The 27,568-nt window shown below is 45.9% G+C and overlaps 1 protein-coding gene across 3 annotated transcripts; it reads right to left on the bottom strand.

Annotated features, from left to right (window-relative positions):
- On the bottom strand, window positions 1-24,782 carry MRAP2 (melanocortin 2 receptor accessory protein 2). Of its 3 annotated transcripts, XM_084827023.1 has the most exons (7): window positions 24,347-24,500; window positions 14,429-14,550; window positions 14,084-14,259; window positions 9,491-9,613; window positions 8,399-8,535; window positions 3,181-3,280; window positions 7-2,325 (listed from the first exon to the last, which is right to left on the bottom strand). In XM_084827023.1, the coding sequence occupies exons 4-7, from the start codon at window positions 9,511-9,513 to the stop codon at window positions 1,932-1,934; spliced, it is 654 nt and encodes a 217-aa protein (XP_084683149.1). In that variant the 5' UTR covers window positions 9,514-9,613; window positions 14,084-14,259; window positions 14,429-14,550; window positions 24,347-24,500; the 3' UTR covers window positions 7-1,931. The 3 variants fall into 3 exon arrangements, with proteins under 3 accessions (XP_084683150.1, XP_084683149.1, XP_084683151.1); XM_084827025.1 differs by lacking the exons at window positions 9,491-9,613; window positions 14,084-14,259 and having other exon boundaries at window positions 24,347-24,782; XM_084827024.1 differs by lacking the exons at window positions 9,491-9,613; window positions 14,084-14,259; window positions 14,429-14,550 and having other exon boundaries at window positions 1-2,325; window positions 24,347-24,649.
- Between the last annotated feature and the right edge of the window lie 2,786 nt (window positions 24,783-27,568).

Raw genomic sequence — 27,568 nt, 5'->3', positions numbered from 1 at the left:
GGCAATATCTTCTGCATGTTTTTAATTGGGATAATTCTATTAGGATAATATACATTTCTCATGTGTTGCACAGATGAAGGCTTACTAAATAACTATATGTACACCCAATAACTATAAATGTGCTGTGATGACAGAGTAAGTAAGGTAGTGACAAAGGCACACATAATAAAAAATGCAAGAACATACATAAGAAGTGTGTGTACAGTACTAAGATCAGTACTAAGATATTCAGTATACTAAAATGTAGGCTCTAACCCCACAGGACAATCACAGTTGTAGCATCTGCACAGAAGGTAATGCTGAACTGCTTACATAAAATGCCAGCAGATTACAGTCTCCTAAGCCTGATGCATCTTGTCAAAATAAAAGCAAACAGAGAGGTACAGGTTGTTTTTTCAGGCATCTCAGAGGCAATTGTTAACCTAATAGTTGCTGTTTAAGTACTATCAAATTCCTTGGAAGTGGACTAAGTGAACTTCATGTTCAACTGACACTTGATGTCAGTTCTAGTTCTTTTGCACTTCCATGAATCTTGAAAAAGTCTACTTAAAACAGGACTGGTATGCTAGGATGGGAAGGTTTCAGGTTAGAAAATGATGATGTGACATTGGCAACACATCCAATTATAATGGCTCGCCACTCGCAGGTCCTGAGCAAAAGCAGAGCAATTAGCCATTAAGGCTATTTTCAGACATCAAAGCCAGTTAAAATCTATGCATGATGCTGGTCCCTTTCTGCCTGAGAAGCCAGTTCTGCTCATTCCAAGTCAAGGGGCTGTCCTATTTGTACCCCACTCAGCACTGGAATTTCCAAAATAAAATGCCACTGGTGTGATGGGTTTGTTTGAACATTGATGACATGCTTTCCACAAATGAGACAACTGTCAGTGTGGCCAAGAAAATGCTCTGTGCTGCAAGTGATGATTGCAATTATCAATACAGCCGTTACAAAATGAACAGGTAAAGTTATGTAGCTGGTTTTAACACTACTGAGCAAGTTCATCAACCCTCCTGCAGCCTGGTCCTATAGAGAGTTGAGCATACCTGAGCTTGTTGATAATCAATAGACCTGTGGGCTCCTGACTCTGCATATGATCAAAGAATATGCATGGGATATAAAGGTCTTTGTGATATCATTAACATTGCACCACATTACCTCACCTTTCCTGGAGATTACATAAAGTAGGCGAAAGATGGAGGGCAAGCTAGTAAAGGTACAACTGCAACTGCTCCACTCTCTAAATGCAGTACAGTTGTTAAAAGTGTAAAAAGCGTGTGCATTTGCACACGCGCACATGCATGTACTACGTACTTCAAAAAGCAAAAAAAGGAGAGTAGGAGAGAGAACAGCTAACTTCTACTAAAGCCATATACAAAATCGCCATTTCAGGCTAAAACCATGCCAGTATCTATGCCAGTGGTGGGCAACTTGTGGCCTTCCGGATGTTTTAGCCTACACCTCCCATCAGCCCTAGCTAGTATCACCAATGGTGAGTGATCATGGGAGCTGTTGGCCAAAACATCCGGAGAGGTATAGGTTTCTCACCTCCCTGGCCTATATGACAGTAAGGAAGCAAACAAACCCCAAAATGATTTCCTTTACTAGCAGATGGTTAATGCATACATAATACTCCAGCATTACTAAAAACAAGTGGCCTGTACTTCTAAACAAAAAACAAACTAACAAAATAATGGCAAGTAATGTACAAGCCTTGGGTCTTAACAAACACTGAAAAAGACAACATAAAACAATCCCATGTTGTGTACCAAAAGCGTGTTCAACCAACTGCACTCCTTGTGCCCATGAATAAAAGATAGGATGGGAGCTGAAGGAGAAATGTTTCTCTTTTAATGTAGACCCAAAAGGTGTGATGCTAGGACTCCCAGCTAAAAAAAAGACACGAACTCAGAAATATTTTGTTCCAGGTTTCTTCAGTGAAGAATTTGGTGGGAAACTTGACTCACTGGTTTGTTCTCTAAAATGATAGGCGGCTCTGAAATCAGCAGGTCGTCTTCACCCAGGGAAGAATTCTGCTCAGTGTTCACAAAGTTGGGGATGTTGAATTTTGTGTGGCAATTCAGCTCCTCTTCCAGTCTCCCGCTGTTCTGAATGACCTCCTGGAAGTGGATGTTACTGTCCCTAACTGGCACTTTGAGGCACTGTTTTGCCCTGTCCATATTCTCAAATTCATTGATGTAGCAGTGGAAGAGCAACCTGGATTCTTCAGCAGCTTGTGGAGAAAAGATCCTGTCAGAATCCAGCGGCCGGCCAAACTCAGCCACAAAGTTGTTCATGCAGAACCTTTTCTCAGAAGACTCCGTATTCCTAGAAAGCAAGGAGAGGGGAACTTTGGGTAAGAAATTAGGTGTGGTGGAATTCAGGCACAGTGTGGGAGATGAAATGCCAAAACCAAAACTTCATTAATCATACACCCAGAAAATGTCCTTGCCTACAGCATGTCTAAATGAGACATACTGCAATGTGCAGTTCTAGTGTTTTGGGGGTGTGAAATGCTCACAGTCTGGTTTGGGCATACTACCAATGCCAACCATGGTAGCTCGGGGCTTCTCTCCAGAAATCCTGGTGTCACAGTGTGACATGGTGTGTAAACGCAGCCAGTCCCGCAAACACAGTGTGATTCAATCAGTGGCATTTTAACTACTGATGCCAATGTCAATATCCAGCTGTAGAGCAAAGGAGATGCTTTAGTCAAATATAACATTTAGATTTAACTGTCAACAGCTAGAGCATCCGGCAGTAGTAGTTCATTAGTCTGACCTATGCTTAATTTGCAGTATTATCCTATACATACTACTTCAGAAGGAAGCCCAGTTGAGTTCAATGGAACATCCAAGGTGAGCACAGGATTGCAGCCCAAGACCGCAACCCTGTCTCCGCTTATCTGGCAGTAAACCCTGTTGAACTCAGTAGGAATTTAGGGAGTTGCCACTGGTCTTGCAAGTCAGGCCATTAGTCCATCTGTCTACACTGACTGGCAGTGGCTCTCCAGGATTTCAGATACGGGTTTAACCCTACCTGGACACACTGGAGATTTCACCCGGGGCCTTCTACATGTAAAGCGTGTGTTCTGCCACTGAGCTATGGCCCTTCCCCTGACACTCATGAAGTCCGCTGATGGCTCAGTGCCTAGACCTTCTGCTACGCATTGGCTGGACTTACTCTTGGTGTGGAGCTCCAGTCTTTGCCAACAAGGTCAGTACAAAGAACATAAAAATGACAAACACAGCAAGGCCGACCCAAAACCCAATCACAATGGAATCTGTAAGAGGAGGAGGAGAGGTTAATTCATTGGTGCAGGAAGGGTGGGGAATAAACTTGGATTAATACAAAAACAGTATATCTCTGTCCCTGATTAAAAAAAACCTGACATTGCAATGTAATACAAGAGTTGAAATTTCTTTAATTAAAGTATTTCTTGGCCGCCTTTCCGGGCAAGAGCCCTCCAAAGGCAGATGTTTGGCAATTTTCACCCAGCGGATCAGCTTTGCCCAGTCCCTGGCACATTAGGCTGAGGGTATGTGTACCTTTAGCCAGCCCAAGCCAGCAAGGACCCTTTTTGTGCAGAAACACATTTCTGCCGTCTGGATCTGGCGCCCACAATATTCCAAACATGTAACTGGCCATGTCAGCTGTGAACTGTGGTGATCACTGGCTTGGGAGCAGGAACAGGGGTCTAAATGCCCCTTCCCACCTCTCCCTCCAGCCCATAACAGGTAGTCAACAGTGGTAGAGCTCACATTGCTAGACAACACATTGCTAGACAACTGTTTGGCAGGAGAGATGCTTAGTGCAGCCTACTGCTGGGTGTAACAGTCTCTGGATTGGGGCCTGGGGCCTGTCTTTTTATCAGCCAAATACCAAAAAATATTTTAATGTCTAGTCAGAGTAACAGACCAAAGAAAACCTACACACTGCTACATAAACACTCCTGTAGCACATCTGTAACATGGAAACAACCTCTCTGTGGTTTACATACAGTCAGGGCCAGAAATATTGGAACAAGGATAACTGTTTTGGCAGTTGGCCTCAGCACACCACCACATTGAAATTGAAAGGAAACACACCCAGATGGGAGCGAAGTCAGGACTTCCAGCTGTAATTCAAGGGGTTTGACGAAAGTGGGGCACTAACCATTCAGGAAGTACAGCCAGTGGCATACACACACACCCATCCTTGGTGGCTCATAAGTAATGGAACAAACCAACATAATTTCAAACTTAAGGATCGCCTTTAATACCTGGATGAAAATCCTTTGCAGTCAATTATTGCCTGATGTCGAACCCATGGACATGACCAAATGCTGAGTTTCCTCCGTCGAGATGCTTTGCCAGGCCTTTACTGCAGCTGCCTTCAGCTGCTGCTTGTTGGTGGGTCTTTCTGCCTTCGGGCTTGTCTTCAGTCTTGTCTTCAGTAAGTGAGAAGCATGCTCTATTGGGTTGAGATCAGGTGACTGACTTGGCCATTGAAGAACATCCCACTTCTTTGCCTTCAGAAACTCTTGGGTAGGTTTTGCTGTATGTTTTGGGTCATTATCCATCTGCAATATGAAGCAGCATCCTATCAGTTTGGCAGCATTCAGCTGAATCTGAGCAGAAAGTATAGCCCTATACACTTCAGAATTCATCCCGCTGCTTTTATCAGCAGTCAGGTCATCAATAAACACCAGTGACCCGGTTCCACTGGCAGCCATACATGCCCATGCCATAACACTGCCTCCACCAGGTTTGACAGATGATGTGGTATGCTTTGGATCATGAGCTGTTCCTTTCCTTCTCCATACTTTTCTCTTCCTGTCATTCTGGTACAAGTTAATCTTGGTTTCATCAGTCCAAAGAATCTTCTTCCAGAACTGGGCAGGCTTTTTTAGGTGTTTGCTGGCAAAGGCTAATCTGGCCTTTCGGTTCTTGAGCATTACCAGTGGTTTGCATCTTGTTGTGAAGCCTCTGTATTTACATTCATAAAGCCATCTCTTGACTGTAGATGTTGACAATGACTTGCCTACCTCCACAAAAGCGTTCTTGACCTGGCTAGATGTTGTGAAAGGGTTCCTCTTCACCATGACCAGAATTCTGCGGTCATCCACGTTAGTTGTCTTCTGTGGTCTTCCAGGCCTTTTGCTGTTGCTGAGCTTGCCAGTTAATTCCTTCTTTTTCAGGATGTTCCAAACTGTTGTATTGGCCACTCCCACTGTTTTTGCTATCTCTCTGATGGGTTCATTTTGTTTCTTCAGCCTTCACTCGCATGGACACCTCTTTGGACCTTATGTTGGGAGTTCCAGTGAACAGCTACCAAATGCAAATGTGACACTCAGAACCACCTCCAGGCCTTTTCTCTGCTTGATTGGTCATGGGGAACTCAGGAAACAGACCACACCTGGCCATGCAGCTGCTTGTCAGCCTTTCGTTCCATTACTTATGAGCCACCAACGATGGGGGTGTGTGTATGCCACTGGCTGTACTTCCCGAATGGTTAGTGCCCCACTTTTGTCAAACCCCTTGAATTACAGCTGAAAGTCCTGACTTTGCTCCCATCTGGGTGTGTTTCCTTTCAACTTCAATGTGGTGGTGTACAGAGGCCAACTGCCAAAACAGTTATCCTTGTTCCAATAGTTCTGGCCCTGACTGTATATGCTTTCTGGCATCTCTTTTTCAATGCTCCCATGGATAAATTTAGCACAAGCAGGGAACGCAAACACACGTGATGTGAAGTACACAGAAAAAGATACTAAAAGCTACTTTTTGTTAGCTATATCATTTCCAAACAATAAAAGCAATGACTACAGCATGACATCGGAAAGCAGCCCGTAATTAAGGCTGATTGCAGCTTCATTATGTTCACTCCCATTGAAAGTTTTACATACAACTCCAGCAAACAAATTCCATTTGGAAAAAATGAACATCCTTTCATTGAGGGCATCATAGTTATTACTACAAGAAGTCTGGCTGCATGTTCAGAAGAGCAGTTCTGATCTACGAGACAAATCATTTAGCATGCCCATGAAACAGAAAGAGCTCATCTGCATCATAGTTTAGCATTATGAGGACAAGCTGCAGCAAGCCTCAAGACCCCTCACCCCTTTCCTTGTGAGAGAGAGTTTAAAAGGATTCACTCCCATTTTTTATTTAACCATAGCTTGTCATATCATTCAAAACTGGCAAATTGCGGTTAATCTTAACTATGGTTTGTTTGAAACAAGCCAGCTTCAAACCATGAGGTACAAAGCTATCTTGTCTGAACAAGCTATAGTTAAGATTAACCACAGTTTAAGGGTTTAGATGCAATGCTAAACTGTGGATGATCTGAAATGGCAGTGGAAGCTTCCAGACTGCTCACGGTTGCCCCAGAGGAGGAGAGACCCAAGCTCACTGTGGCTCATCCTCATAAGTCAACACAGGGTAAACAGGCGTAATATAAAAAACAGAGCTCACCACACATCCCTCCAGCATAGAGGGAGGCTGGTTTCATAATGAAAATGACAGGTATGCACAACATTGCATTGAACTCTAGCTCAGAAGTTGGCCCCCTTTCCTCAGGAAACTCTTTTTTTGAAGTTCTCTGGAATTGGAGGAGGGAGGTTCCTTATTAACACCACAGAGGGGAGTACCTGTCTATCTATCGTCTATCTATCTAAAATAATTTCTAGGCTGCCTTTAAAGGTGGAAGACAGACGCCAACCTCCACTTTACAGCGCAAGTTTCTGTTCCAAACTTAATGAACCCTTTTCCCCCCAGAACTCATCCCTCAAATATACATAAAAATCGGCTGAATGCACTGAAGCTGTCTTCAAATCAGCCTCACTGCTTTCATTCACCCATAGTATTCATAGTATTTCAGCTTAAGTGGGTTTTGGAGGGCTGCTGGGCAAGACCCCCTCAATGGCCCCCTCGCTCAATGAGTCGACCTTCTCACCACCATTGTGACCAGCTGCTGTTGCTCCTCATCGTCCTTCTCATCACTGCTATCACTGGTTTGTTTGACAGGCAGAGAGCCTGGGAGGAAGTGGGCAGGGGCATCTGCTGCACCTCCTTCTCGCCACCACCGTTGCTTGGGCCACACTGAATGGCAGGTGAACAAGCAGCTTGCCATGGCGAAGAGGAGGAGCGAGCTTGGGAGTGTGGGCCCTCGGCTGGTGCTCAACAATGCCTACCCATGACAGCAGCCCTTAGCTTAAGCCTAGCCAAAGAATGGAGTGTATGTCCCTGTACTGGAAAACACATACACAAAGCTGACACTCAAGGATTGTTGCTTGCATTATATCCTGTGTTTATAGAACTGATTCAGATGCAAAAGAAACCATGGTTTCCTGCTTCTCCTCTCTTCCTCTTTCATGTGCTAGAGAAGACTGGAAGCTTTTGCTTCTAAACTGCCAACAGTTCCCTATCCAAATGGGAGAATTGTGGTTTGTTTAAACGAAGGTTTGAGAACAAGCCAGGATTGGAAACTATCATTTGATGCTGACTTCTTTCAATAAACATACTTTAAAGAAATCATAGTTCCCCGAGTTCAGATGGCATAGGGAATTGTACGTGGTTTAAAAGTGAAAGCAGAAGCTTTCAGTCTCCTTTTCTGGCATGCAAAAGAAGCAGAGGACGCAGGTAGCCCGAGGCTTGGGAAGGACCGTTCACTTCGCAGGAAACCATGATTTCCCATTGAGGCCTTTATCTCTAGGTTACTGATGCTTGGAAAAAGCTGCCTGACAGAATAGGCCAAAATGCTGTTTATCTGACCAGTCCATCTGTTCCCTGACTTTGTGGTATGGGAATACATGATATTCCTATCCTTCCACCCAATTTGTCAACAAGAGTTTTCTAGCATCATTTTTATCTGGAGACATTTTTCTCTGAACCAAAATCCATTATTTCAAATTGTGGGCACGAATAATGAAGGATAATGACATTTTGCAAAATAATGATGCTATTGAAGTGTGGGTGTGTGTATTCAAGCAAGCAAAAAAGAAGAAGCTGTTTCCAAAATACATTTTCTTGTCATTATGAGAGCCAGTGTGGTGTAGTGGCAAGAGTGTTGGACTAGGAGCCAGAAGAGCCGGGTTCTAGTCCCCACTCGGCCATGGAAGCTCACTGGGTGACTTTGGGCCAGTCACAGACTCTCAGCCCAACCCACCTCACAGGGTTGTTGTTGTGAGGAAAAAATGGAGGAGGAGGAGGATAATGTAAGCTGCCTTGGGTTCCTTGCAAGAGCAAAAAGGCGGGGTATAAATGCAAGAAAGAAAGAAAGAAAGAAAGAAAGAAAGAAAGAAAGAAAGAAAGAAAGAAAGAAAGAAAGAAAGAAAGAAAGAAAGAAAGCAAGCTAGCTAGCTAGCTAGCTGAAAATGGACTGAGATGATTTCTGAAATAGAGAACTTCCCAATAGGACTTACACTTATGAGCTTTGAGGTCTTCAAAAGAAACTGGCCCATATTCATAATATTCATACTCCCAAGTGTAATCCGAATTAGATAATAAAGCATGTTGGGAAGTCCTGTTGGAAATAAATCTGGGTCCAGCCATCTCCAACCTGTATCAAAATATAAATGCAAAGACGACAAACTTCAGCAAGAAAAAGCAATTCCAATCCCCACATGGACACACCCACCCACCCACCATCACTCAACATACCACCCGCTACTCTGCACGCTCATCTGACTTGCAACGGTCCTCTTTTCATACCAAGGTCAATCTTCCCCACCAGGTGCCCTCCAGATGTTTTGGACTACAACTCCCATATCACTTACCATTGACCATACTAGCTCTGGCTGATGGGAGTTGATGTCCAAAACATCCGGGGGGCACCAGTTTGGGGAGGGCTGCCCAACTTCTTTCCAGCTCTATTGTTAACATGGCTAAAATCAGCAATGGAACTGGCTGACCATGAGGCCATTCCAGAGCAGTTTGATGCTGGGAGTGAGGTGATGCAGCCATGCAAAAGTAACCCAATGCATCTCCAAGATCCGTTGAGAGATGCTGGGCATCTGTTATGAACCCCCGTGTTACATTTTTATATTTTTAAAATCTCTCTGTTTTATGGGTGTCATACAAAGCCACTGTTAGGGACCTTAAAAACCAGTTCAAAGTACATTAAAGAAGCAATCCTAAGCACCCGGAGAAGCCTGCTGAGGGGCTGTCAGGTGCTGCAGGCCTCTTTCTCCACCAGTGCTGTCGCTGCTCCGATGGCAGAAGAGGGTGGACGGGGGCATGTCAGAGGCGGACTGGGAGAGGCCTTGGATCTACAGAATCCATTTTCCAGATACACCTCCAATATGGGAGAAAGCCTACACCAACCCTGGACCTGGTGTATCTTCCTTCCCATTGAAACCAATGAGGGGTAAAATTTAAAAACTACCAACAGAGAGGGGGGAAAGGGAGAATGGAGCGGAAACCCCACCCCACCCCCACACACACACCTTTTGCCCTGGCAGGCACAAGCCCAGCAGGACTTAGTAAGTACAATCTGATCCACCACAGACTCTCACCTGCTCCCCGCCCCCGACTCCATAGGATTGTTCTGTAATAGTTCTCCTGGAGCCTCATAACAATTTCCACTTTAGAGAAAAGGGAACTCTGAAAAATGTGCACACACGCATAAAGACTATTCTCTGCAGAGATAATTAAGGTCTTAATTATTTAGATGTTAGAAAACAGTACATGCTCAGCTTTTACAATGAAATTAAACAGGCTTAGAAGTGTGTAATGTTGGTGGATTGTATACAGTCAGCTCTTTCCAGGAACAATTCATATCTTCCATATGGTCATTGGGCTTTTCTAGATGAGGCTTTCAACCCACCACTTTACTGTGGCTTCTGCTTCTGGATTCTTTGTGGAATTAAGATCGAATCCTCTACACACGTTTGTTTGTTTTTCCAGGTTTTTTCCTTCTCTGCCTTTCTATATGTTCTGCTACATAACCTCTAAGTGGCGCTGTGGTATAGCACAATTGCGCAACTACAACAGTGTTTCATTCCCCCAAATACCAGACTTTCCCTGATCAAAAAAACCCTGCAAAAATGCCTGGAAAGCATGGGAGAGGCCCTGGAGGATGACAGCATTATCTAAAGCACCCACAAATTACTGTGAGTAATCATGTGTGCACAATAGAAAAGTTCATTGTCTAGCGGGCTCTTGTTGTCCTATCTTGGTAAAAAAAAAATTCCTCACACTTTCTAATGTCTCACATCAGTTAACTCAGAGGCATGAAGTAGGCTCTAGTTTTATGTTTAATGGGTATATATAAGCACATTATTCATCACGATCATAGCATTCTGCCATCTTTTAGAGTTATCATCACATTTATCCACTTATCAACTCCACAAAGCAAGCAGAGAGGCACTGATGTGCCCCAACCAAAACTTCCAACTTGGCCAAACGCAGCGTTCTCTGCTCTATACCAAACTGGCCCCATTTTTGTACTCATTGGGTTAGATCCAAACTTAGTTGTGCTTAGGGTACACCCACTGAAATCAATAGGCTTTAAGTCAGTCATGACTAACTTGTCCCACTGATTTCAATAGATCTACTCCAAGCGTGACTAAGTCTGGATCCAACCCATTCACATGTGGTCATCGGTCCTCATTAACCCTTCCTTTGCTTAGTTTTACACTTGTGAACTTTCAGTTGAGTTGTTTTAATACTACAAACTGAAGTGCTAATGCAGTATCCTTTAATAAGAGATCAGCTACTAGCCTAGATCGTGAACCTCCAACATGGCTAAGGCATATCTCCCTATCCTGGCCCAAGGGCTATTTCAGACCCAAGCTGGCCACTAGGTCTGCTTGACAGACAGCCAGAGACATCCTAGCTCCCTAAATCAGTGTTCCTGTATGGTAAAAAAAAAAAAAAAGTGTCCCCAACCAGTCGTGTCCGACTCTAGGGTGCGGTGCTCATCCCCATTTCTAAGCCAAAGAGCCAGCGCTGTCCGAAGACGCTTCCGTGGTCATGTGGCCAGCATGACTGAACACCGAGGTACATGGAACGCTGTTACCTTTCCCGCCGAGGCGGTACCTATTTATCTACTTGCAATTTCTTGCTTTCGAACTGCTAGGTTGGCAGAAGCTGGGGCTGAAGACGGGAGCTCACTCCATCACGCAGCACTCGGGTCTCGAACTGCTGTCCTGCCGACCTTCCAGTCTGCAGTTCAGCGTCTTAACCACTAAGCCACCGCGGCCCCTTTCCTGTATGGTACACATGCCTAAAAACATACGTTGGTTCACACTGTACATTTTCAAGTGCACTTTTAGTATGCCTCAACTGCTGTACACCTAAAAATGTAAGATGGGAAGAGACCCTTAAGTGATGCCATGTTCTTTGGCCGCTTGGTGTTCAAAGAATAGTTGAAGAGGCTGGTGGAATAGATTTGGCCCAGCAATACTCCAGACTGTTATATCAGAGATCCAGTATGATGCTTGTTGACTGAGGTTTGGGGGGAAGGGTGTGTGTGCAGGGACAAACTTCCATCTATGCTGATGTCATCCTGCAGCACGCACACAGATCTGAGAATCCTAGGGGCTGGGAAATTGAGGGCAGGGAAACCTAAAACACAAATGCTTCTCTATCAAAAGTGTGAAAGGAAGGAAAGAAAATAACTGAGCTTTTAGGCACAGCAGACTTTTAAAACGGTATTTCCATATCATATTAATACTTGCCGGCTGCTGTTTAGGATAATTAAAGCATCCCTTCCATGCCACCAATTACAGCCAGAAGTGGTTATGCACTATGGAGTGTTTTATTATCAAAGCAGCCTGTCCAATTAATAAGCACAAAGCAGTGGCTGAACAGATTCCCTTTCCTCAGTTGGTTATCACTGATTCCATTTTTCTGTTCCAAAAGAAATGAAGGGAAGAAATGGCACGGACAGAAATTCATCCCACGAAACTGTTCTGTGCATATTTGCATTGTTTCTGCCTTCTGCACAAACCCCCATGATGTGACATGAAATTAGATCCTACCCTTCCCCCAAGTCCTAGGTTGAGGACTCGGGGTCAGGATTTTTTCCCCTCACTTCTACGGGTGTATGAACCCCACTTACCAGTCTGCTCCGGGGTCCACTGGGGGGGGGGGAGGCGATCCGTCCCTCCCCGCAGAATCCTCACCGCAGAGTGGAACCGGCAAGGGCCGTCCGCAGCCAGACTTCTGTCCGCTGCCGGGCTGCGGCCACAAATGGCGTCCAGCATAGGGGATGCCATTTGCGTCCCTGCCCTTTGCCATGATTGGCTACTTAAATATTTACGTAGCCTATCACGGCAAAGAGCAGGGACACAAATGGCGTAGCGGACACCATTTGCATCCCTGCTGTTTATGTGATTGGCTACGTAAATATTTAAGTAACCAATCACGGCAAAAGGCAGGGACGCAAATGGCATCCGCTATGCCGGACGCCATTTGCGTCCACAGCCTGGCAGCAAACAGCTGTGGAACAAAGAGGACGGACCTGGACCGGCCGGCGCCAAGTAGGGTCCGTCCCGACCTTAGTTCACAGGGTGGCGGGGGGGAGCAGTCCATTCCACCACAGACTCTGGGGAGCCGGATTCTAAAGAATCCAGCCTCATTGGAGTCCATGGCAGATTTCTCTGCCATCCCTACTCACTTTGCACTGCAGTAGGGATCATCTGATTGGGGGTGGAGGGCACTGTTTTGCAGTGGTTCCATTCCTACTTGGGTGGCTGTTTCCAGAAGGGGGTGCTGGGGGATTACTGCTCTGTTCCATGGCAATTGTGTCACTCGGTTCTGTAGGGCTCAGTTTTATCCTCTATGCTATTGAACATCTACACAAAACCACTGGGGTGTGGGGGGGGGAGAACAAAAGTGAAAAACTCACTTCAGCAGCAATCAGCTTTGGTGCCAAAAACCTGCCTAAATAAAAATGTATTTGCCTGCCAGTGGAAGAATAACAGGGAAGGAGTCAGCCTGGCAGGGAGTTCTGGAGCCTGCGCGCAGCCACCAAGAAGGCCCTGTCTCATTTCCTGCCAAATGTGCCACTGACAGTCATGGGACAAAGAGAAGGGCCTCTCCTGAGGATCTTAAAATCCAGGCAGGCTCACAAGGGAGAACGCAGTCTTTCAAATAGCTGGGCCGGAAGCTACATAGGGTTTCATAGGTCATAACCAACCTTTGAATTATGCCCAGAAATGGACCAGTAGTTGGTAAAGCTGCTGTAACAAGAGAATCACATGCTCCCCCATGTCAATAACCTGGGTGCAGCATTCTGGTCCAGCTGAAGTTTCCAAACACTTTTCAGACATAGCCTCAGATCTGACATCTCCAGAAATGGGCACAGTTTAGCTAATGAGAATGAATCTAGAGGGGCAGGAAGGAGAGGCTCCAGTGAAAGAACATAAAGGAGAAAAAAATATCTCAGTTGAAAGAATGTGCCATAGCAATGCTTGTATGTAGAAGCAAGTTTCACATAGAAATATTTATGTATGGTGTGCATTTGTATCATAACAGTCTGACACTTTAGAACACAGAGGAATTCAATGGTGAAAAAAATCAATTAAATGCAGAGTTAAGGCATTGTAGCACAACGCAGCAAAGGATAGAAGATGGAACTGTTTCTCCTATTCTCAATGGCCAATGTGCACAGAGACAGTATTCAGTGTTTGTAGCCAACCCTATTCCAAGGGCTGAGAGATTACAGCCATTTCAGCAAAAACCAGCAGAGCAGAGTCACTGTTCCCAACGGATTCACAATTTAAGTAAATTATGTAGCAAATGAAATCTTCCACAAAATTGAGGGCAACAATGATCCCTTGCAATGACACCTAAAATTAGGTGGTAGACTAATTTTAATGGCCTGTTGTTAGAGGCTGATGGATCCAGATGGTTTTCTGAGGTTCTTGGGGAATTTCCCAGTTTTAGTTGAGCCTCTGGTTTCTGCTTGGAGAAATACGTATTACCCAGGCCATCGATAAAATCACACTCGTGCGTCCTCAACGCAATCGTAGACTCACATCGGCACCATGATATTCTGAGGAGCTGAGTTGTCCTGTCTTAGCAAAGCCTTAATTAGGCTGGCCCTGCAAGCAGAAGTAGTAATGACTGAGAATGGCCTCTTCAAGGCCGCTTCTACTTACAGTAGGTTGATAAGGTTGTCCGAAGGTTGTCCGAAAAGCCAATTGTCAAGCAGCCCAAAAGTCACACAAGGCAAACTTCTGAGCATGGAATCCAGGCAAGGCTGAAGCAAGAGGCAAGTCAGGTCCAGTCCACAGGTCTAAGAAGGGCCAGTTTCCAAGGCAGAAGATCAGGTTCACTGAAGACACACAAACACGGGAAGCACGCCAGGACGTTGTTTTCAGTGACCTGCTCACACTGCTTGCCATGCTTTCACCTGGACACTGCCAGGACATGCCCAACTCCCAGCTGCAACTCATTTATGAGCTTTGCAGAGAAGCTGGCTATAAAAGAAAACCATTACAGACCTGGATTTCTTGCTTGTAGCTGGGTACTTTTCCGCAGTGGCCAGGTTTGCTGCCTAAGCTTCATTCTTCATCACTCCTGAGGGCTCGGTGGTCCTGCCATGTCCAGAAGAATCCGAGTCACTCTGGGATGGAAGAATCGGAAAAGGGAGGCTCTCACTGGGCATTCCAGACAGACCTGCCTCTTCTTCAGCTGCACGACCACCATCCTCCTGCGAAGCTGCCTCTGGAACATCCTTGGGGAAAAGAGAGCTCTCGAGCTCAGGCAAGGTAAGTTCTTCATCGGAAGACTCTTCGGGGCGAGGGGGAGGCATGACATGAAGGCTAAGAAATTGCTGAAAGCTATGAATAGCTAGAAGGCAAATAGTAGAAACCCATGACAAACGCAACTGAATGGAATGGGGCTGTTCACCCAACATGCTAGCCTATACTCAGTGACTGAGTGTGGGTTGTTTTGAACCGTGGGTTGTTTGCTGAGCCATGAGTTATCATGTTGTCTGAATGCAGCAAGGGTGGCTTGTTAACCATGCAATGTGACTTATTTTTCTTGAACAAATCCCTTTGAGAACCCATGGCTTGTTGTTGGGTTGATCAGGGTGGTTAACAAGCCACCCTGGCTGTGCTCAGACAACACGATCACCCATCCTGAAGAAAATGTGCTGCATTGAGACAACACACTAACCTGCCGTTCAACAAACAACTCACAGTTCAAAACGACCCACACTTACTCACTGAGTGTGGGTTAGCACGTTGTGTGGACAGGCCCACAGAGACATCAGTTTAGAGCTTACTGTGTGGCAGTGATGGTGATGAAGAAATCTTACTTTTCCGCCACCACCGCACTTCTTTGATGTTGGCCAGTGGGGGTTTTTTAAGAGGAAAAAAGCCAACTCTCTGCAAGCCAGGAAATCAGATGGACTCCTATGACCAATTTGCATTACAATTTGCAAATAAAGTCACTCATATTTGTTCCAACTTGGATGGCATAATTTTGACATAGTCAGAGCTGGACGTGGCCAGAGTTCTGTCTAATCATGTTGTATTGGATAGGTCTCGCCTTGTGCATCCTGATGATGGGGACAAGTTACTTAGTGTAACTTGGTCACCAGCTGATCTGTGGATTCATTTCCTTTCTGGATGTTAAAATCTGGCAGGACTTACCACCTGGACCTCAGAGATGGTTAGTAGCTCTCTGGGGGAGGGCGAGGTTCCACTGCAAGCTTCAGTAGGCAGTAGTTAAACCCTTGTTTAAAATAAATGGGACCCCTTGATTCTGGATAATTATCATCCAATATCTATCATTCTTGAGAATGGTATTAGAAAAGGTGGTGGCTTCTCAACCCCAGTCTTGGACTATACTGATTATGTGCATCCATTCCAATCTGGTTTCCAGCCTGGTTTGGGGACAGAAACCGTGTTGGTCACCCAAGTGGACGATTTATTCCAGGGAAATAATGCATCCCCGTTAGTTCTCCTGGATCTCTCAAAAGCCTTTGATACCACTGACCATGGTATCCTTCTGGGTCACCTAGCTAGGACAGGACAGCGGGGCACAGTGTCACAGTGACTCCAGTCCTTTTTGAAGGGATGTAGACAGAAGGTGATGTTGGAGGAGACTCCTGGTCTTCCACATGGCCATAGGCCTTTGGAGTGTTTCAGGATTCTGTCATGTCCCTCACGTTTTTAAGTATCTTCATGAAACCACTGGGAAAAGTCATCAAGAGATATGGGCTAAAGTGTCATTGGCAGGCAGATGACATGAAGTTCTAACTCTCATTTTCTCCAGCGAGGCCCAGAGAGGCTATGGAAACTGTGAACAGGTGTCTGCAGGAAGGTTGGGATGGATGAGGGCAAACAAGCTGAGGCTTAATCCAAGTAAGATGGAAGTACTGTGTGTTGGGAAACCTGCCTATATCAATATGGAGGTGTGAGACCAGTGTTGGACGGGGTTGCACTCCCCCCAAAGAACCAAGTGTGCAACTTAGGGCTTCTCCTGGACTCAGTGCTGTATATGGAAGCACATCAGTTACCAGGAGTGCCTTTTATTTATCAGCTTTGGCTGATTCATGAGCTGTATCCCTCCTATCTGGAGAAAGCAGACCTTGCTACAGTTACCCATGACCTGTTTACATCCAGACTAGACTACTGTAATGTGCTCTACGTAGGGCTGCCTTTGAAGACTGTTTGGCTCTTCTCAAAGCCTAGAATCTGGGCTTTCCCCAGTGCAGAGATATCAAAGCCTGACCATGGTGTATTTGAATAGGTCAGTAATCAGATGGCAAAATATAAGAAGCATAATAATGATGTCCTTCACTAATTTTACCATGTTTAAGAACATCCTAGAATTTTAAAAGATTAACTCACAATTTTGAACATTTGAGATTAAGCAATATGATGTCCTACACAGCTGGCCTCTTTCCACCATAAATTTCAAATGACATATTTAATTTGGCATATTATTATCAAATAAGATATTCAGCTTAGTCACATGCACTCCATTTAGGACTGAACAAATTACCCACTTCTCCATATGCTTTTACACTCACTGTCTGCAACTACAATACACACTGTTTATTAAACCCTAGTGCATCCAAACATAATGAATGTCTGGCATCTTTCTTCCCCAAAGAATACTTCATTACTAGGAAGCAAGTCAGAGAGAGGAATAATTGGATTATTTGAATGGAGTAATTACTAAAACAACCCAAAAGAGGGTCAAAACAGAAAGGGAAAAAATGACCTTCTAAAATAGCTGCCGCAAATCACAACAGAGGTTCCAGCCTTTTTGCAAGACAGACCATTTGTCTCTTGGCAATCAGTAATGAATGGAGGAAGCTTCACAGTGTTTCAATAATCCAAACTATCCCACAATGTTGCATTCTTTTTTTAGCGTGAACAGATATAAAAACTTATTTTTCAGGGCCTGCACAGGGTCTAGACGTTGGTCAAGCAAATGGGCAGGCACTTTGTTTTTACTGAGGCCATATACATGCATGCTCAGGCAATTCCAGATGCTGAGATTTATCCACGACTATTGCACAGCCTCCAACAAATCACAGCAACCCCCCATTGCGGGGGGGGGGGGGGGGTATCACCATTTACCAAGCACTCAAAACTGCTAACTAGACTTGCTGGTAAACTGTGATTCTGGGCCCAGCAAGCACAATTGCTCTGTGCCTCTCTCTGCACAGAGAAAGGGGCAGTCCATGGATACCATGATCTAGCACCCACTGACCCTGTAGGGGTGACCTGGAAGGCAATCCGGCCCTCTAGGCTGGAACAGTTCCCCACACCTGACCTACTGCCAGGCCAGTACCATTAAAATGCACTGTATTACACAAAAAAGAACAGCCCCATTTAGCTCCCTCCTTAAAAAGCTCTGCACAGTTACTAAATGGCGCTTTGGTCATGTGCGTAAAAAGGACTTCTAATAATGAGGAAGAAAAGCTATGGATGGGGGGGTGTTTTTACATATGCATTATAGGAGACGCTTTGGCAATGTCACTGCCCTCTTTCCCCTCTTCTCTGTGCTATTCAGAGGGGGAAAGATGATAATTTGGCACCATCCTCTACATTAGACAAGTTCCAAGTCACTTAATGCGGCCCTCTCCTCCCACTTGTTCGTAAGCTTCAGTCTTCACTGCAGCTTTTGTCCCCCTTTCTTTTAAGATGAAAAATAAAAGAAACACTCCTCGATGGTAAGCAGTTCAAATTATACCTAGTCAAAGTTACAGCGGAACAAGTTTTGTGTTGATCAAAATCTCCGATTAGCCCCAGAACTCTATTATTACAGTTTTTTCATGCAGGCAAAACACACCCACCCTCTTGCTGACCTTGCCCCCCACACACAATCTGCATTTCTCCTCCATCATTACAGAAACATGATGTGCAGACTCAGGTACGCCTACCGTTCACCTTCTTGATGGCTTCTGCTCCCCCCTGCTTTCTACTGTGTAATTATTATGACTGCGCAATTTATTCTTTAAAAAAAATCCTTCCAGCTACATCCACATTGTACAAAGTCAGAGAAATATGACTTAAGAGGGCATGAAGTAGCAGCCTCTGGACAGCTGTTGCACTTAACTCCTTAAGGGTGAAATTCTATGCATGTTTAGACAGAGAAAAGGCCTACAACTCCCAGCATTCCCCAGCCAGCTGGGGAATGCTGGGAGTTGTAGGCCTTTTCTCTGTCTAAACATGCATAGGATTGTGCCCTAAGGGTGCAATTCTATGACCACCAGACAGCAGCTAGATGGCCATAGGACTGTTCATTTTTTGGGAATTGACCTCGGAACCTGCACTCCAAGGTTGGTTCCTGGAAAACCACCTCCCGCCCCTGCCCCCCATAGGCGGCACAGATTGTTCCCAGGTTCTCGGCTCAGAAGAGCAGCATGGAACAGGGCAAAAGGGGGCAATCCTGGGGACAGGGAGTGCCGAAGTGCTTCCTATGTGTCGTCTGGCTTCCCCCCACCCCACTCTGAAGTCCCACAGCTAGCCAACCAAAATTGGCCGTCTAGCCGCGAATGCAAGGCGGCTGGAGCGCGGAGAAGATCACCTCCACACTCTGCCCACCCTGCATTGGATTGGGTGCAATCCTATGCCTGTTTAGACAGAAAGTTGTAGGTCTTTTCTCTCTCTAAATATGCACAGGATTGTACCTTAGGAACCAATGTCCCTTGGTTCATTCAGCGGCCTCCAACCGCTGTGTGGGGAAAATCCAGATGAGTGTTACGTTTCAATATTATCTTATAGTGATTGATTGATTAATTACATCCCTTTTTTCCTCCAAGGAGCCCAAGCTACTGTCAGGATCTTCCACCTCTCCATTTTATCCTCACAACAACAACCCTGTGAGGTAGGTTGGGCTGAGAGTCTGTGACTCGCCAAAGTCACCCAGTGAGCTTCATGGCCAAGAGGGGACCAGAACCCGGATCTCCCAAGTCCCAATCCAGCACTCTAAGCATTTCTACTACACCACTACACCTTTAAGTTGCCTTGGAAGGTGTACCTTTAAAAAGGTGGGGTATAAAGAGTTTTAATAAAGTTTATTTATTAAAACTCCTTATAGCCTACCTTTTTTTATTGTTGATTATTATTAATAAACAAACAAGCACCCTACAGAATACACGGTAGGGGTAACTTGCAGGGCAAATACAAACCTAAGTCCACTTCATATCTTCTCCGAGTGGCACAGCTGCCATTAAAAAACAAACAATAATTGTTTAAAACGGGGGGGGGGGAGCAGAGTATTTAGAACTGTGTCCACTGACCATCGCCCACCACTGACCATTTCAATTTGGCTCATGGCTGCACTGCCTCAGGTCATATCTGCCTGCTGTGCATGTCGTGATGGTCACCAATTTAGATGACTTTAAAGGGAGACTAAAGAAATTTCGGGAGGATAAGGCGATCCTTATCAATGGCTACTAATCACGATGGCGATATATTACCACCAGTACTGGAGGCCTCCGTATGCCTCTGGATACCTGTTGCTGGGGAACATGCGAGGAAGGGTGCTATAGCACTTATGTCCTGCTCTTGAGCTTCTCACAGGCATCTGGCTGGCCACTGTGGGAACACAACACTGGACGAGACAGGCCTTTGGACAGACCTTATGGCTCCTCTTATGTTTAAGGGCTTGAAATATATTGCAGCGGCAGAGGCAAAGAGGAGAGGGAACTGGGTCTCCAATACCCCACTACAAAAGATTAGAGGAAGGCTCCTTTGCTATTCCCGTCTTGGTATCCCCCAATGGGCAGCCCAAAAGGAGGGAGGAGAATCTTCTACCTACTGGCAGGTGTGAACAAGATAGTTTTGAGAGGGAAAGCCTCTACAATGGAGCATTGTGCTGGAACTCGGCCAACAGCTGCCATCCAAAACAGTCATACAGCTTCCCTTTTGCCCAGATGGGTCTTGGCACTATGGGGAGGGTTGGATGGTAGGGTCTATATAGCCTCCTGCATCTCTTCTGCCCTGCCCAATCCCAATTTCTGCCAGAGGGCTTCACCACACAAGGCTAAAATCCCCCATCCTTACCAGGGCTTTTGCTTCCAGATTCTTTGAAAGATTAAGATCGGCTCCTTTAAATAGGCGGACACATCCTTTGAATCGCAGACTTCCTTTCTCGGCAAGTTCTATGTGTTTCATTTTACAACCACTAGATGGTGCCGTGGTTATAGGACAACTCCATCATTACACATAGGTGATAAATCAGAGTAATGTTCCTTATCGGGTTATCTCCAGTCTTTTAAAAAGCGGAATAAAGGTTAGAAAGCACGGGAGATGCCCTGGAAGTTGACGACATCATGTAAAGGACCCGCAAACCTCCGTGAGTGACCAATCACGAGCATGCAATAAAAGCCTCGTGTAGAAATGCTCTCAGTCATCCATAGTAAGAATGACAGTTTGGAACAAGGATATCGATTTCTAATCCTCAGGACAGGCTAAGCATCCTCAGTAGCCCTTTTTATTTTATTTTTTCTTCCTTACACAAGTGCAATATGAGTCCTCATTTCACATTCACTACAATAGACACTAATCTTTTTCCAACATACATGAGGCTAGCAGCATTTCAAATATTTCCATACATCTTTACAGTGTCACACTGAATCACATTAGGCAGGAAAGCCAGCAAAGTTTTGTGGAAGTGTTTTCTAGCCCCAGCCACATGTATTGATTTTATAGACCCCGAAGAATACCGGAAATCAGCAGCTCCAGAGCCAGCATGCCTCTCCTTGGCCATGCACCTTCGCCCTCATATTTAATAACACTTATTAAGTACAGAAACACTAGCTAGGCTCTGCACAGAAACCAACAATAATGGATCCTGCCTGCAAACTTACAAATCCACCTGCCTTTATCGAAAATCACCCACTGGAAAGCAATATGAACAAACGACATTTGCTGTATGGCAATACAGCTTGTTTGGAAACAGTGTGCGGGGATTGTTGATGGAGTGGTACCAAAAGTTGCCGTTTGAATGGAAGGATACAGAAGCAATATGTGGCCACTGATTTCCAGCTTGGAGTCTACACCAGTCACTTCAGCTCCCCTCTTCCTCATAGCCCTTATATGCTTGGTAAGTACTTAGTTAGCATTCCCCCCCATGCTCTGTATAGAAAGGGGGTGGGGGAAGAGTCTCACTGTCACAAACAAGACTGAGACCTAGATTTGGACTGGGGAGATCTGGGTTCAAATAGCCACAAAGCTTACTAGGGCACTGACTCGCAGCCTAACCTGCCTCTTAGGGTTGTTGGGAAGATATATTGGATGCCATCCCTGAACATATTGGATGAAGGGCAGGAACAATCATAGTCAATATTCCGCAAGCCTATCAGCGAATGTTAGGGGAACTTTCTGTCATTCGTTGGCATTCTCACTACCTTTATCCCCATCTCACCTACATTTGTCCCTCTGGATTATCGTACTAGAGGTCTGTGGGGAGGTTTTGTTTTCATTAGTAAATGAAACTCAAAAATTAGAAATCTAGAAAGGATTCTTGATGCAAAGAATAAAATATGAAATCCTTGATGCAGAACAGAAATGAATATGGTGCATTTGATAAAACAAGAAAGAAAAAAGGATTGTTGCACATCAACACTTATTGAATCCTGAGCCCCAGCTGCAAGAGATTTGGCATCAAAACCTATCTGTGTCCTCTCAGTTTGCTCGAGGGGGGCAGAATGTTTGTTTATTTACTGTTAACCTGGAGGATTTTAATATTTTCACAGCTGGACAGATAAGGATCAGAAGCATCAGTCAGCCCAGTATGATGCTTGCTTCACAGAATTGCTATAATACCAGCAATGAAACAACCAGAGAACTGAAACAAATGCTTCACTTGCAGGCATTCCCAGTAACTTTTCATATCCTCGGCAAGCAAGGTCTCTCTCAGTTCAGCCAATACGTGTCTGTCTGGGCACATGTTGTTCTGACTCTCTCGGTTCATCTTTTCTCTGAAAACTAATTATAAATTTAGACTATGGTCATCATACACAGTAGTTCCAGCCATAACAGATCTGCTCTAGGCATATGAGCAAAAAGGTTTTTCATTCTGGATTAACAACACCAAAATACTTCCCCCAATTGACTTACATTCACACTGTGGTGCCAAAAGCCGTTTCTCAAATTCCCAAATGTGCCTCCAGGGCCAAAAAAACCTGGGGACCCCTGTCCTGTACTGCTATTTGCAGTATCAGAGGCAGCATGGCTATGTACACCAGTTGCTGGGGAACATGGGCGGGAGGGTGCTGTTGCACTCATGTCCTGCTTGTGGGTCTCCCGAGGGGAGCAGGTTGGCCACTGTGTGAACAGAAGGCTGGACTAGATGGGACCTTGGGCTGATTCAGCATGGCTCCTATGTTCTTACGTCTGGTCGTGAGCCACCTAATTTCCATAATTACCCTCGCTGGGCACGGTTGTTGTGACATCCAAACACATTTTTAAAAACCAAAGGTATTTCTAATTCTGCTGATATTGACAAAGATGGACTTCAAAAGAATTTGGTCAATGCCTAGTGAACTTTCCAAAGACATAAGGGGGGGGGGGGGTCATCAGGCTCTCTATTGGTTGGGGCTTTGGTGCCTTTGCGCTTCCACAAAGCCAGCATTAAAACATTCATGCGACTCTGATTAAAAAAAAAACAACACCTGTGGACAGTGGCATGACTAATTCTCCACATGAAGGCTATGCCTCTCATCTATTATACAGGGAACGCAATTATTTCACAGTAGTGTCTGATCTGAAATTAATGTGAGTTTGCGCTAACATGTTAGTGGTAAGATGAATTAGAACCAGGGATACCTTCTGGTTTTCTTTCTGTTGGGGATGGTCTATACGGCATCACCAGTGAGGGAGCAAAGTAGGTGCACTGTGATAAGGTCACCTGTCACACAAGGATAAAATGTCCTTCTTGACTAGACACAGGATCAGCAGCAATGGCAGGTTACAAACAAACAGCTTCATACTGTGACTTGAAATTGGCCCCCCCAACTCGGTGCCCTCCAGATGTGTTGGGCCACACCTCCCATCATCCCCAGCCAACCTGGCCACGAGGATGGGAGTTGTAGTTCAACATCTCTGGTGGGCACCTGGTTGGGAAACGCTGCTGTAGATCAACCTGTCTTTTCTGTAGCAGCAATCAAGTAGGTAAGAGCGTCATCAGAGTGGGGTAAAGCCAGTGTGGTGTAGTGGTTAGAGTACTGGAGTGGGGCTCAGAAGACCAGGGTTCTAGTCCCCACTCAGCCATGAAGCTTGCTGGGTGACTCTGGGCCAATCACTGACTCTGCCTAACCTACCTCACAAGGTTGTTGTGAGGACAAAATGGAGGAGGAGGGGGACGACAACGACCATGTAAGCCATACTGGGTTCTTTGCAAGAGGAAAAAAGGCGGGATAGAAATGTAATAAATAAAATAAAGGGATGTCCTCCCCCCGCCCCCGCCCCTCCCTTTCGCGACCTGCATTATTCGCACGTATAATACAATCCCCAACGAATCGATTCGATTTCAGAGCAGGGCATCTCCGCCTCGCCCGCCTGGTGTTTATTCAGAGCCTCCCGGCCATACATCAACTCCACACGGTGCCTTTTTCAAACGGAGGTTTCAAAGCGTCACCGCGCCTGCTGGAAGACAAGGCGGGCGCGGACGACTCTGGAAATCAACCCCAGGACTTGTTTCGGCGGGAGGACGCGCTCAGGGCCAGGCCGTGAAGGAGGGGGGCAGCCGCGCCCCAGTCTGCCGGGACCCAGCCACGGCCACAGCGTCACAAGCGCGCTGAGCGCCCCGCTGGGGGCATCTCGTCTCCCGGCGGAGCAGAGCTCCAGCCCGCCCAGCCAGCGGCCAGGACCCCTTAGTTTTGCGAGGCAAGCAAGCAGAGGGGGAAACGCCCAGGGCTGCTCTCCCCGGCCGGCATCTGCACCTACCTGCGCGGGTCGCCCTGCGCTCGATCCCCTCGCCAGGCGCGCCCCGCTCTCCGTCCCGGGCAAGGCGCAAGCCGCTTCCATTCATAAGACGCGGTGTGCGCCGCAGCGAGGCGCCCGCGACAGGCGGCTCCGCCCCTCAGCCGGTCTCCTGAATGAAGGCGCTCGAGCTCCGCCCCCCCGAAAAGAGCCGAGGCCACGGCGGGGCGGGGCGGGGCGCGCGCCGCTCTCGCTCCCTGGAAGAGAAGGCGGGTGGGATAAGTCGACGCGTTGTGGATGTTACCGCTTCAAGGGCATCTCCACACCAGCCTAAAATCCTGCATTTAAAACGGGGCTTTCTGCTTCCGTTTTAAATGCAGGATCACAACGACGCCCTTTCTCATGCGCTTCCTTCCCCCTCCTCCCCTTCCCCCTCCTTCTCCCCGTATCTGAGTCTGCCATTATCTTTCCCTGATCTCGCTCCTCTTCTTGCCGCTTGGACAGCTCGTTGTCCGCGATCTATTCGAAAACGGAACCGAGGGCACTTAGCGCAGGAGGGTCACGGCGGAGGCACGGCGTCATGTAAAGGGCCCGCAAACTTCCGGGAGGGAGCCAGCCGTCTCAGCCGCAGGAGAAAAGCTCCGTGTGAGCGAGCTCCAAATTGCGATGGAGGGGGAGGGGCTCTGCTCCAACTTCCGCGAAAAATCTGCTAGTAGAAAACTAGCACCTCGGGGAGACGTGATTAGGATAGGCCACTCAGGGCTCTGGCGGAGTGTTCAAAAGTATGACCCCATCACTTCCAAAATGACCTCCATTGTGAAGTGGCACTGTATAGAATTCTACCCCCTCGTTCTATGTAATATGATGATGATGATGATGATGATGATGATAAACATTTGTACAGTACTTTTAAGAAGCCAAAGCACTGCACATGCATTCGCTACTTGTAATCCTACAGCACCCGTGTAAGGCATTACCCTCCATATTGCAGAGAGCAGGAGAGACACTGGGGCTTAGAGACAGTGGTCACCTGGGGGCTTAGCAACCTGGCTCCCTCCAGATGTTTTAGATGACAAGGCCCATAATCCCTGATCATCAGCCATGCTGACTGGGGTTTATGGGAATTGTGACCCAAAACATCTGGAGGGCACCAGGTTGTCTACCCTTGCTCTAGGCAAAAGCAGCTGCAATAAAAAAAGCTGCATTTGCCTCTTTCTCTCATTCACAAAGGGCTACCCTTTCTCATACTTCCATTAAACCCATAGGTGCTTTTCAACAGGGGGCTTTTAACCTGCCACTTTACCAAGGCTTCTGCTTCCAGAATCATTGTGGGATTAAGATCAGCAACTTTTCACATGTTTTTTTTTCCTGGGGGAGGGGGGTCTCTGCCTTTTTATATGTTCTATTACACAGCCACTAGGTGGCCTTGTGGTATAGCAGAACTGCAGAACTACATAAGGGCTCCATACCACCATTCACAAAAATACCAGACTTCCCTTGTTAAAGAATACATGCTAAAATGGTTGCAAAGCCCGGGTGAGGCCCTGAAGGATGACAGAATGACCCGCAAACTAGTATGAGTGTGGAATCATGAGCGCACAATAAATGCCTCTGAGAAAGGCTCTGAGTGGTCCTGGATACACCCCCATCTTTCAACCTAACCTATCTCAAAGGGTTGTTGTGAGTCTAATAAGGTTATATTTCAATGTCCCCTTTTCGAAGGGGCGGGGGGGATAGAGATGTAAAGCTACAAAAAGATACAATGGGTTGTATCTCGTGTTAATCCTACTTAGAGTAGACCCATTTAAATACATTTGACACAAGTTAGACTAACATTGGATACTACCAAAGATATAGATAAATACATTTGTCAGTGATAACCAAACACAAAAGAAGATATTTAGACAGCTGCACAATCGGTGTATCCGGCTTACTTACATAGGTAATGAACCAGAAGCAAGCACCTATCTGTGCTTCTGGCTTTCACCTCCTGAAATCACTAACTTTTGATGGGTCCATTTCTCCACTTCATGTATCTTTCAGACTTTACCTAACCACACAAAAAAGGGAAAGCAGTCATGTTGACCATAAGGAAAATGTCAACATCCATATTAGGGCATGGACCCTGGCAGGTGTCCAACCATGCCAATGCTTGATGCCAGCCACATCCCTTCCAGCACCTGCTTGAGCCATTCTGAATAATGCATTTAAGTCTGCATAGTATCTGATACCATCAACTCATGACTTTTGAATGAGAATTCTCTCTAAGATTTAGGCAGATCTAAAAGGGTTTGCAAACCAAGTCCATCTCCACTGATCAGTCGCATTGATCTTTTCCTACATTAATTTCCCCATTGTGACCCATGTTACAATCAGGATTAAGATTTTATATGTGGCTCAGACCAATCCCATGGTTATAAATATAAAGAAGGGATTCAAATGGAATTACCCTGTTGCACAATGATATAATTATGCACGAATACACACACACAAAGAGCTGCAAATACCATGGTATTACAAATGCATCAGTTTGGGCAGATAGCTCTTCCGTAGGACACCATCTTTTAGTATATGACAAAAGCAATCAATCTCCCGCTCCTTGAAGTACCTCTGCCTACCAGGGATAAACGGATAACAGAGGTGGTTGAACAAAAGGAGAGGCTAGAGATCCGGTCAAAGCAACTCTGCTATCAATCAGTGGTGGTGGTAGTATTTTGAGCCATAAGATTCTCCAGTGAGCTACCGCCTGAGTATAGCTGCTCAAAATCCAGCTAGGGTTTATTCTGCTGGTATATTTACCAGCGGAGGCTGGTGGCTCCAATGTCAGTGGGGTGATAAATCCACTCCAGGTTTTAGTCAGAACCAGTCAGAACTCTAAAGGAGCTATCCAAGGTGCAAACCACCTTGGGTAGCTCCTTTAGAGTTTTGACTGGTTGTGACTGAAACCCGGAGCGGATTCACTGCCCCACTGACATCAGAGCCACCTGCCTCCGCTGATATTTATACAACAATACATATCTCAGCTGACAAGCAACGTAGCAACACAATACCTCAAATTGGGGAAGGACATACGACCAGATTCCTACTGCCCACAGCGACTACAAATCTAAGCCTTTTACCAAGCCAAATGATGTGATTATGGCTTGCCAAGATTTCAAAGCCTTCCGGTGAACATATGTTCATTCTTTGAAAGAATAGAAGCTTTGGAAGAGCTGTCATTTTTAAGGCAATTCTCCTACCGAACCA

The sequence above is a fragment of the Heloderma suspectum genome, chromosome 1, assembly GCF_057233095.1.
Source record: "Heloderma suspectum isolate Gila_16-S chromosome 1, 16-S_ref, whole genome shotgun sequence".
NCBI lineage: Eukaryota > Metazoa > Chordata > Lepidosauria > Squamata > Helodermatidae > Heloderma > Heloderma suspectum.
Note: the sequence above shows the minus strand (reverse complement) of the source record. Positions and strands in the feature narration are given on the sequence as shown.

Bases quoted from the DNA above. Each gene is read 5' to 3' on its own strand.
- MRAP2 (XM_084827023.1), bottom strand. From the start codon at position 9,513: ATGGAGTCGGGGGCGGGGAGCAG. The intron at 8,536-9,490 runs GTGAGAGTCTGT...ATTTTGATACAG, and splicing joins GAGTCGGGGGCGGGGAGCAG to GTTGGAGATGGCTGGACCCA. The intron at 2,326-3,180 runs GTAAGTCCAGCC...CTTGCTTTCTAG, and splicing joins ACTGGAGCTCCACACCAAGA to GAATACGGAGTCTTCTGAGA.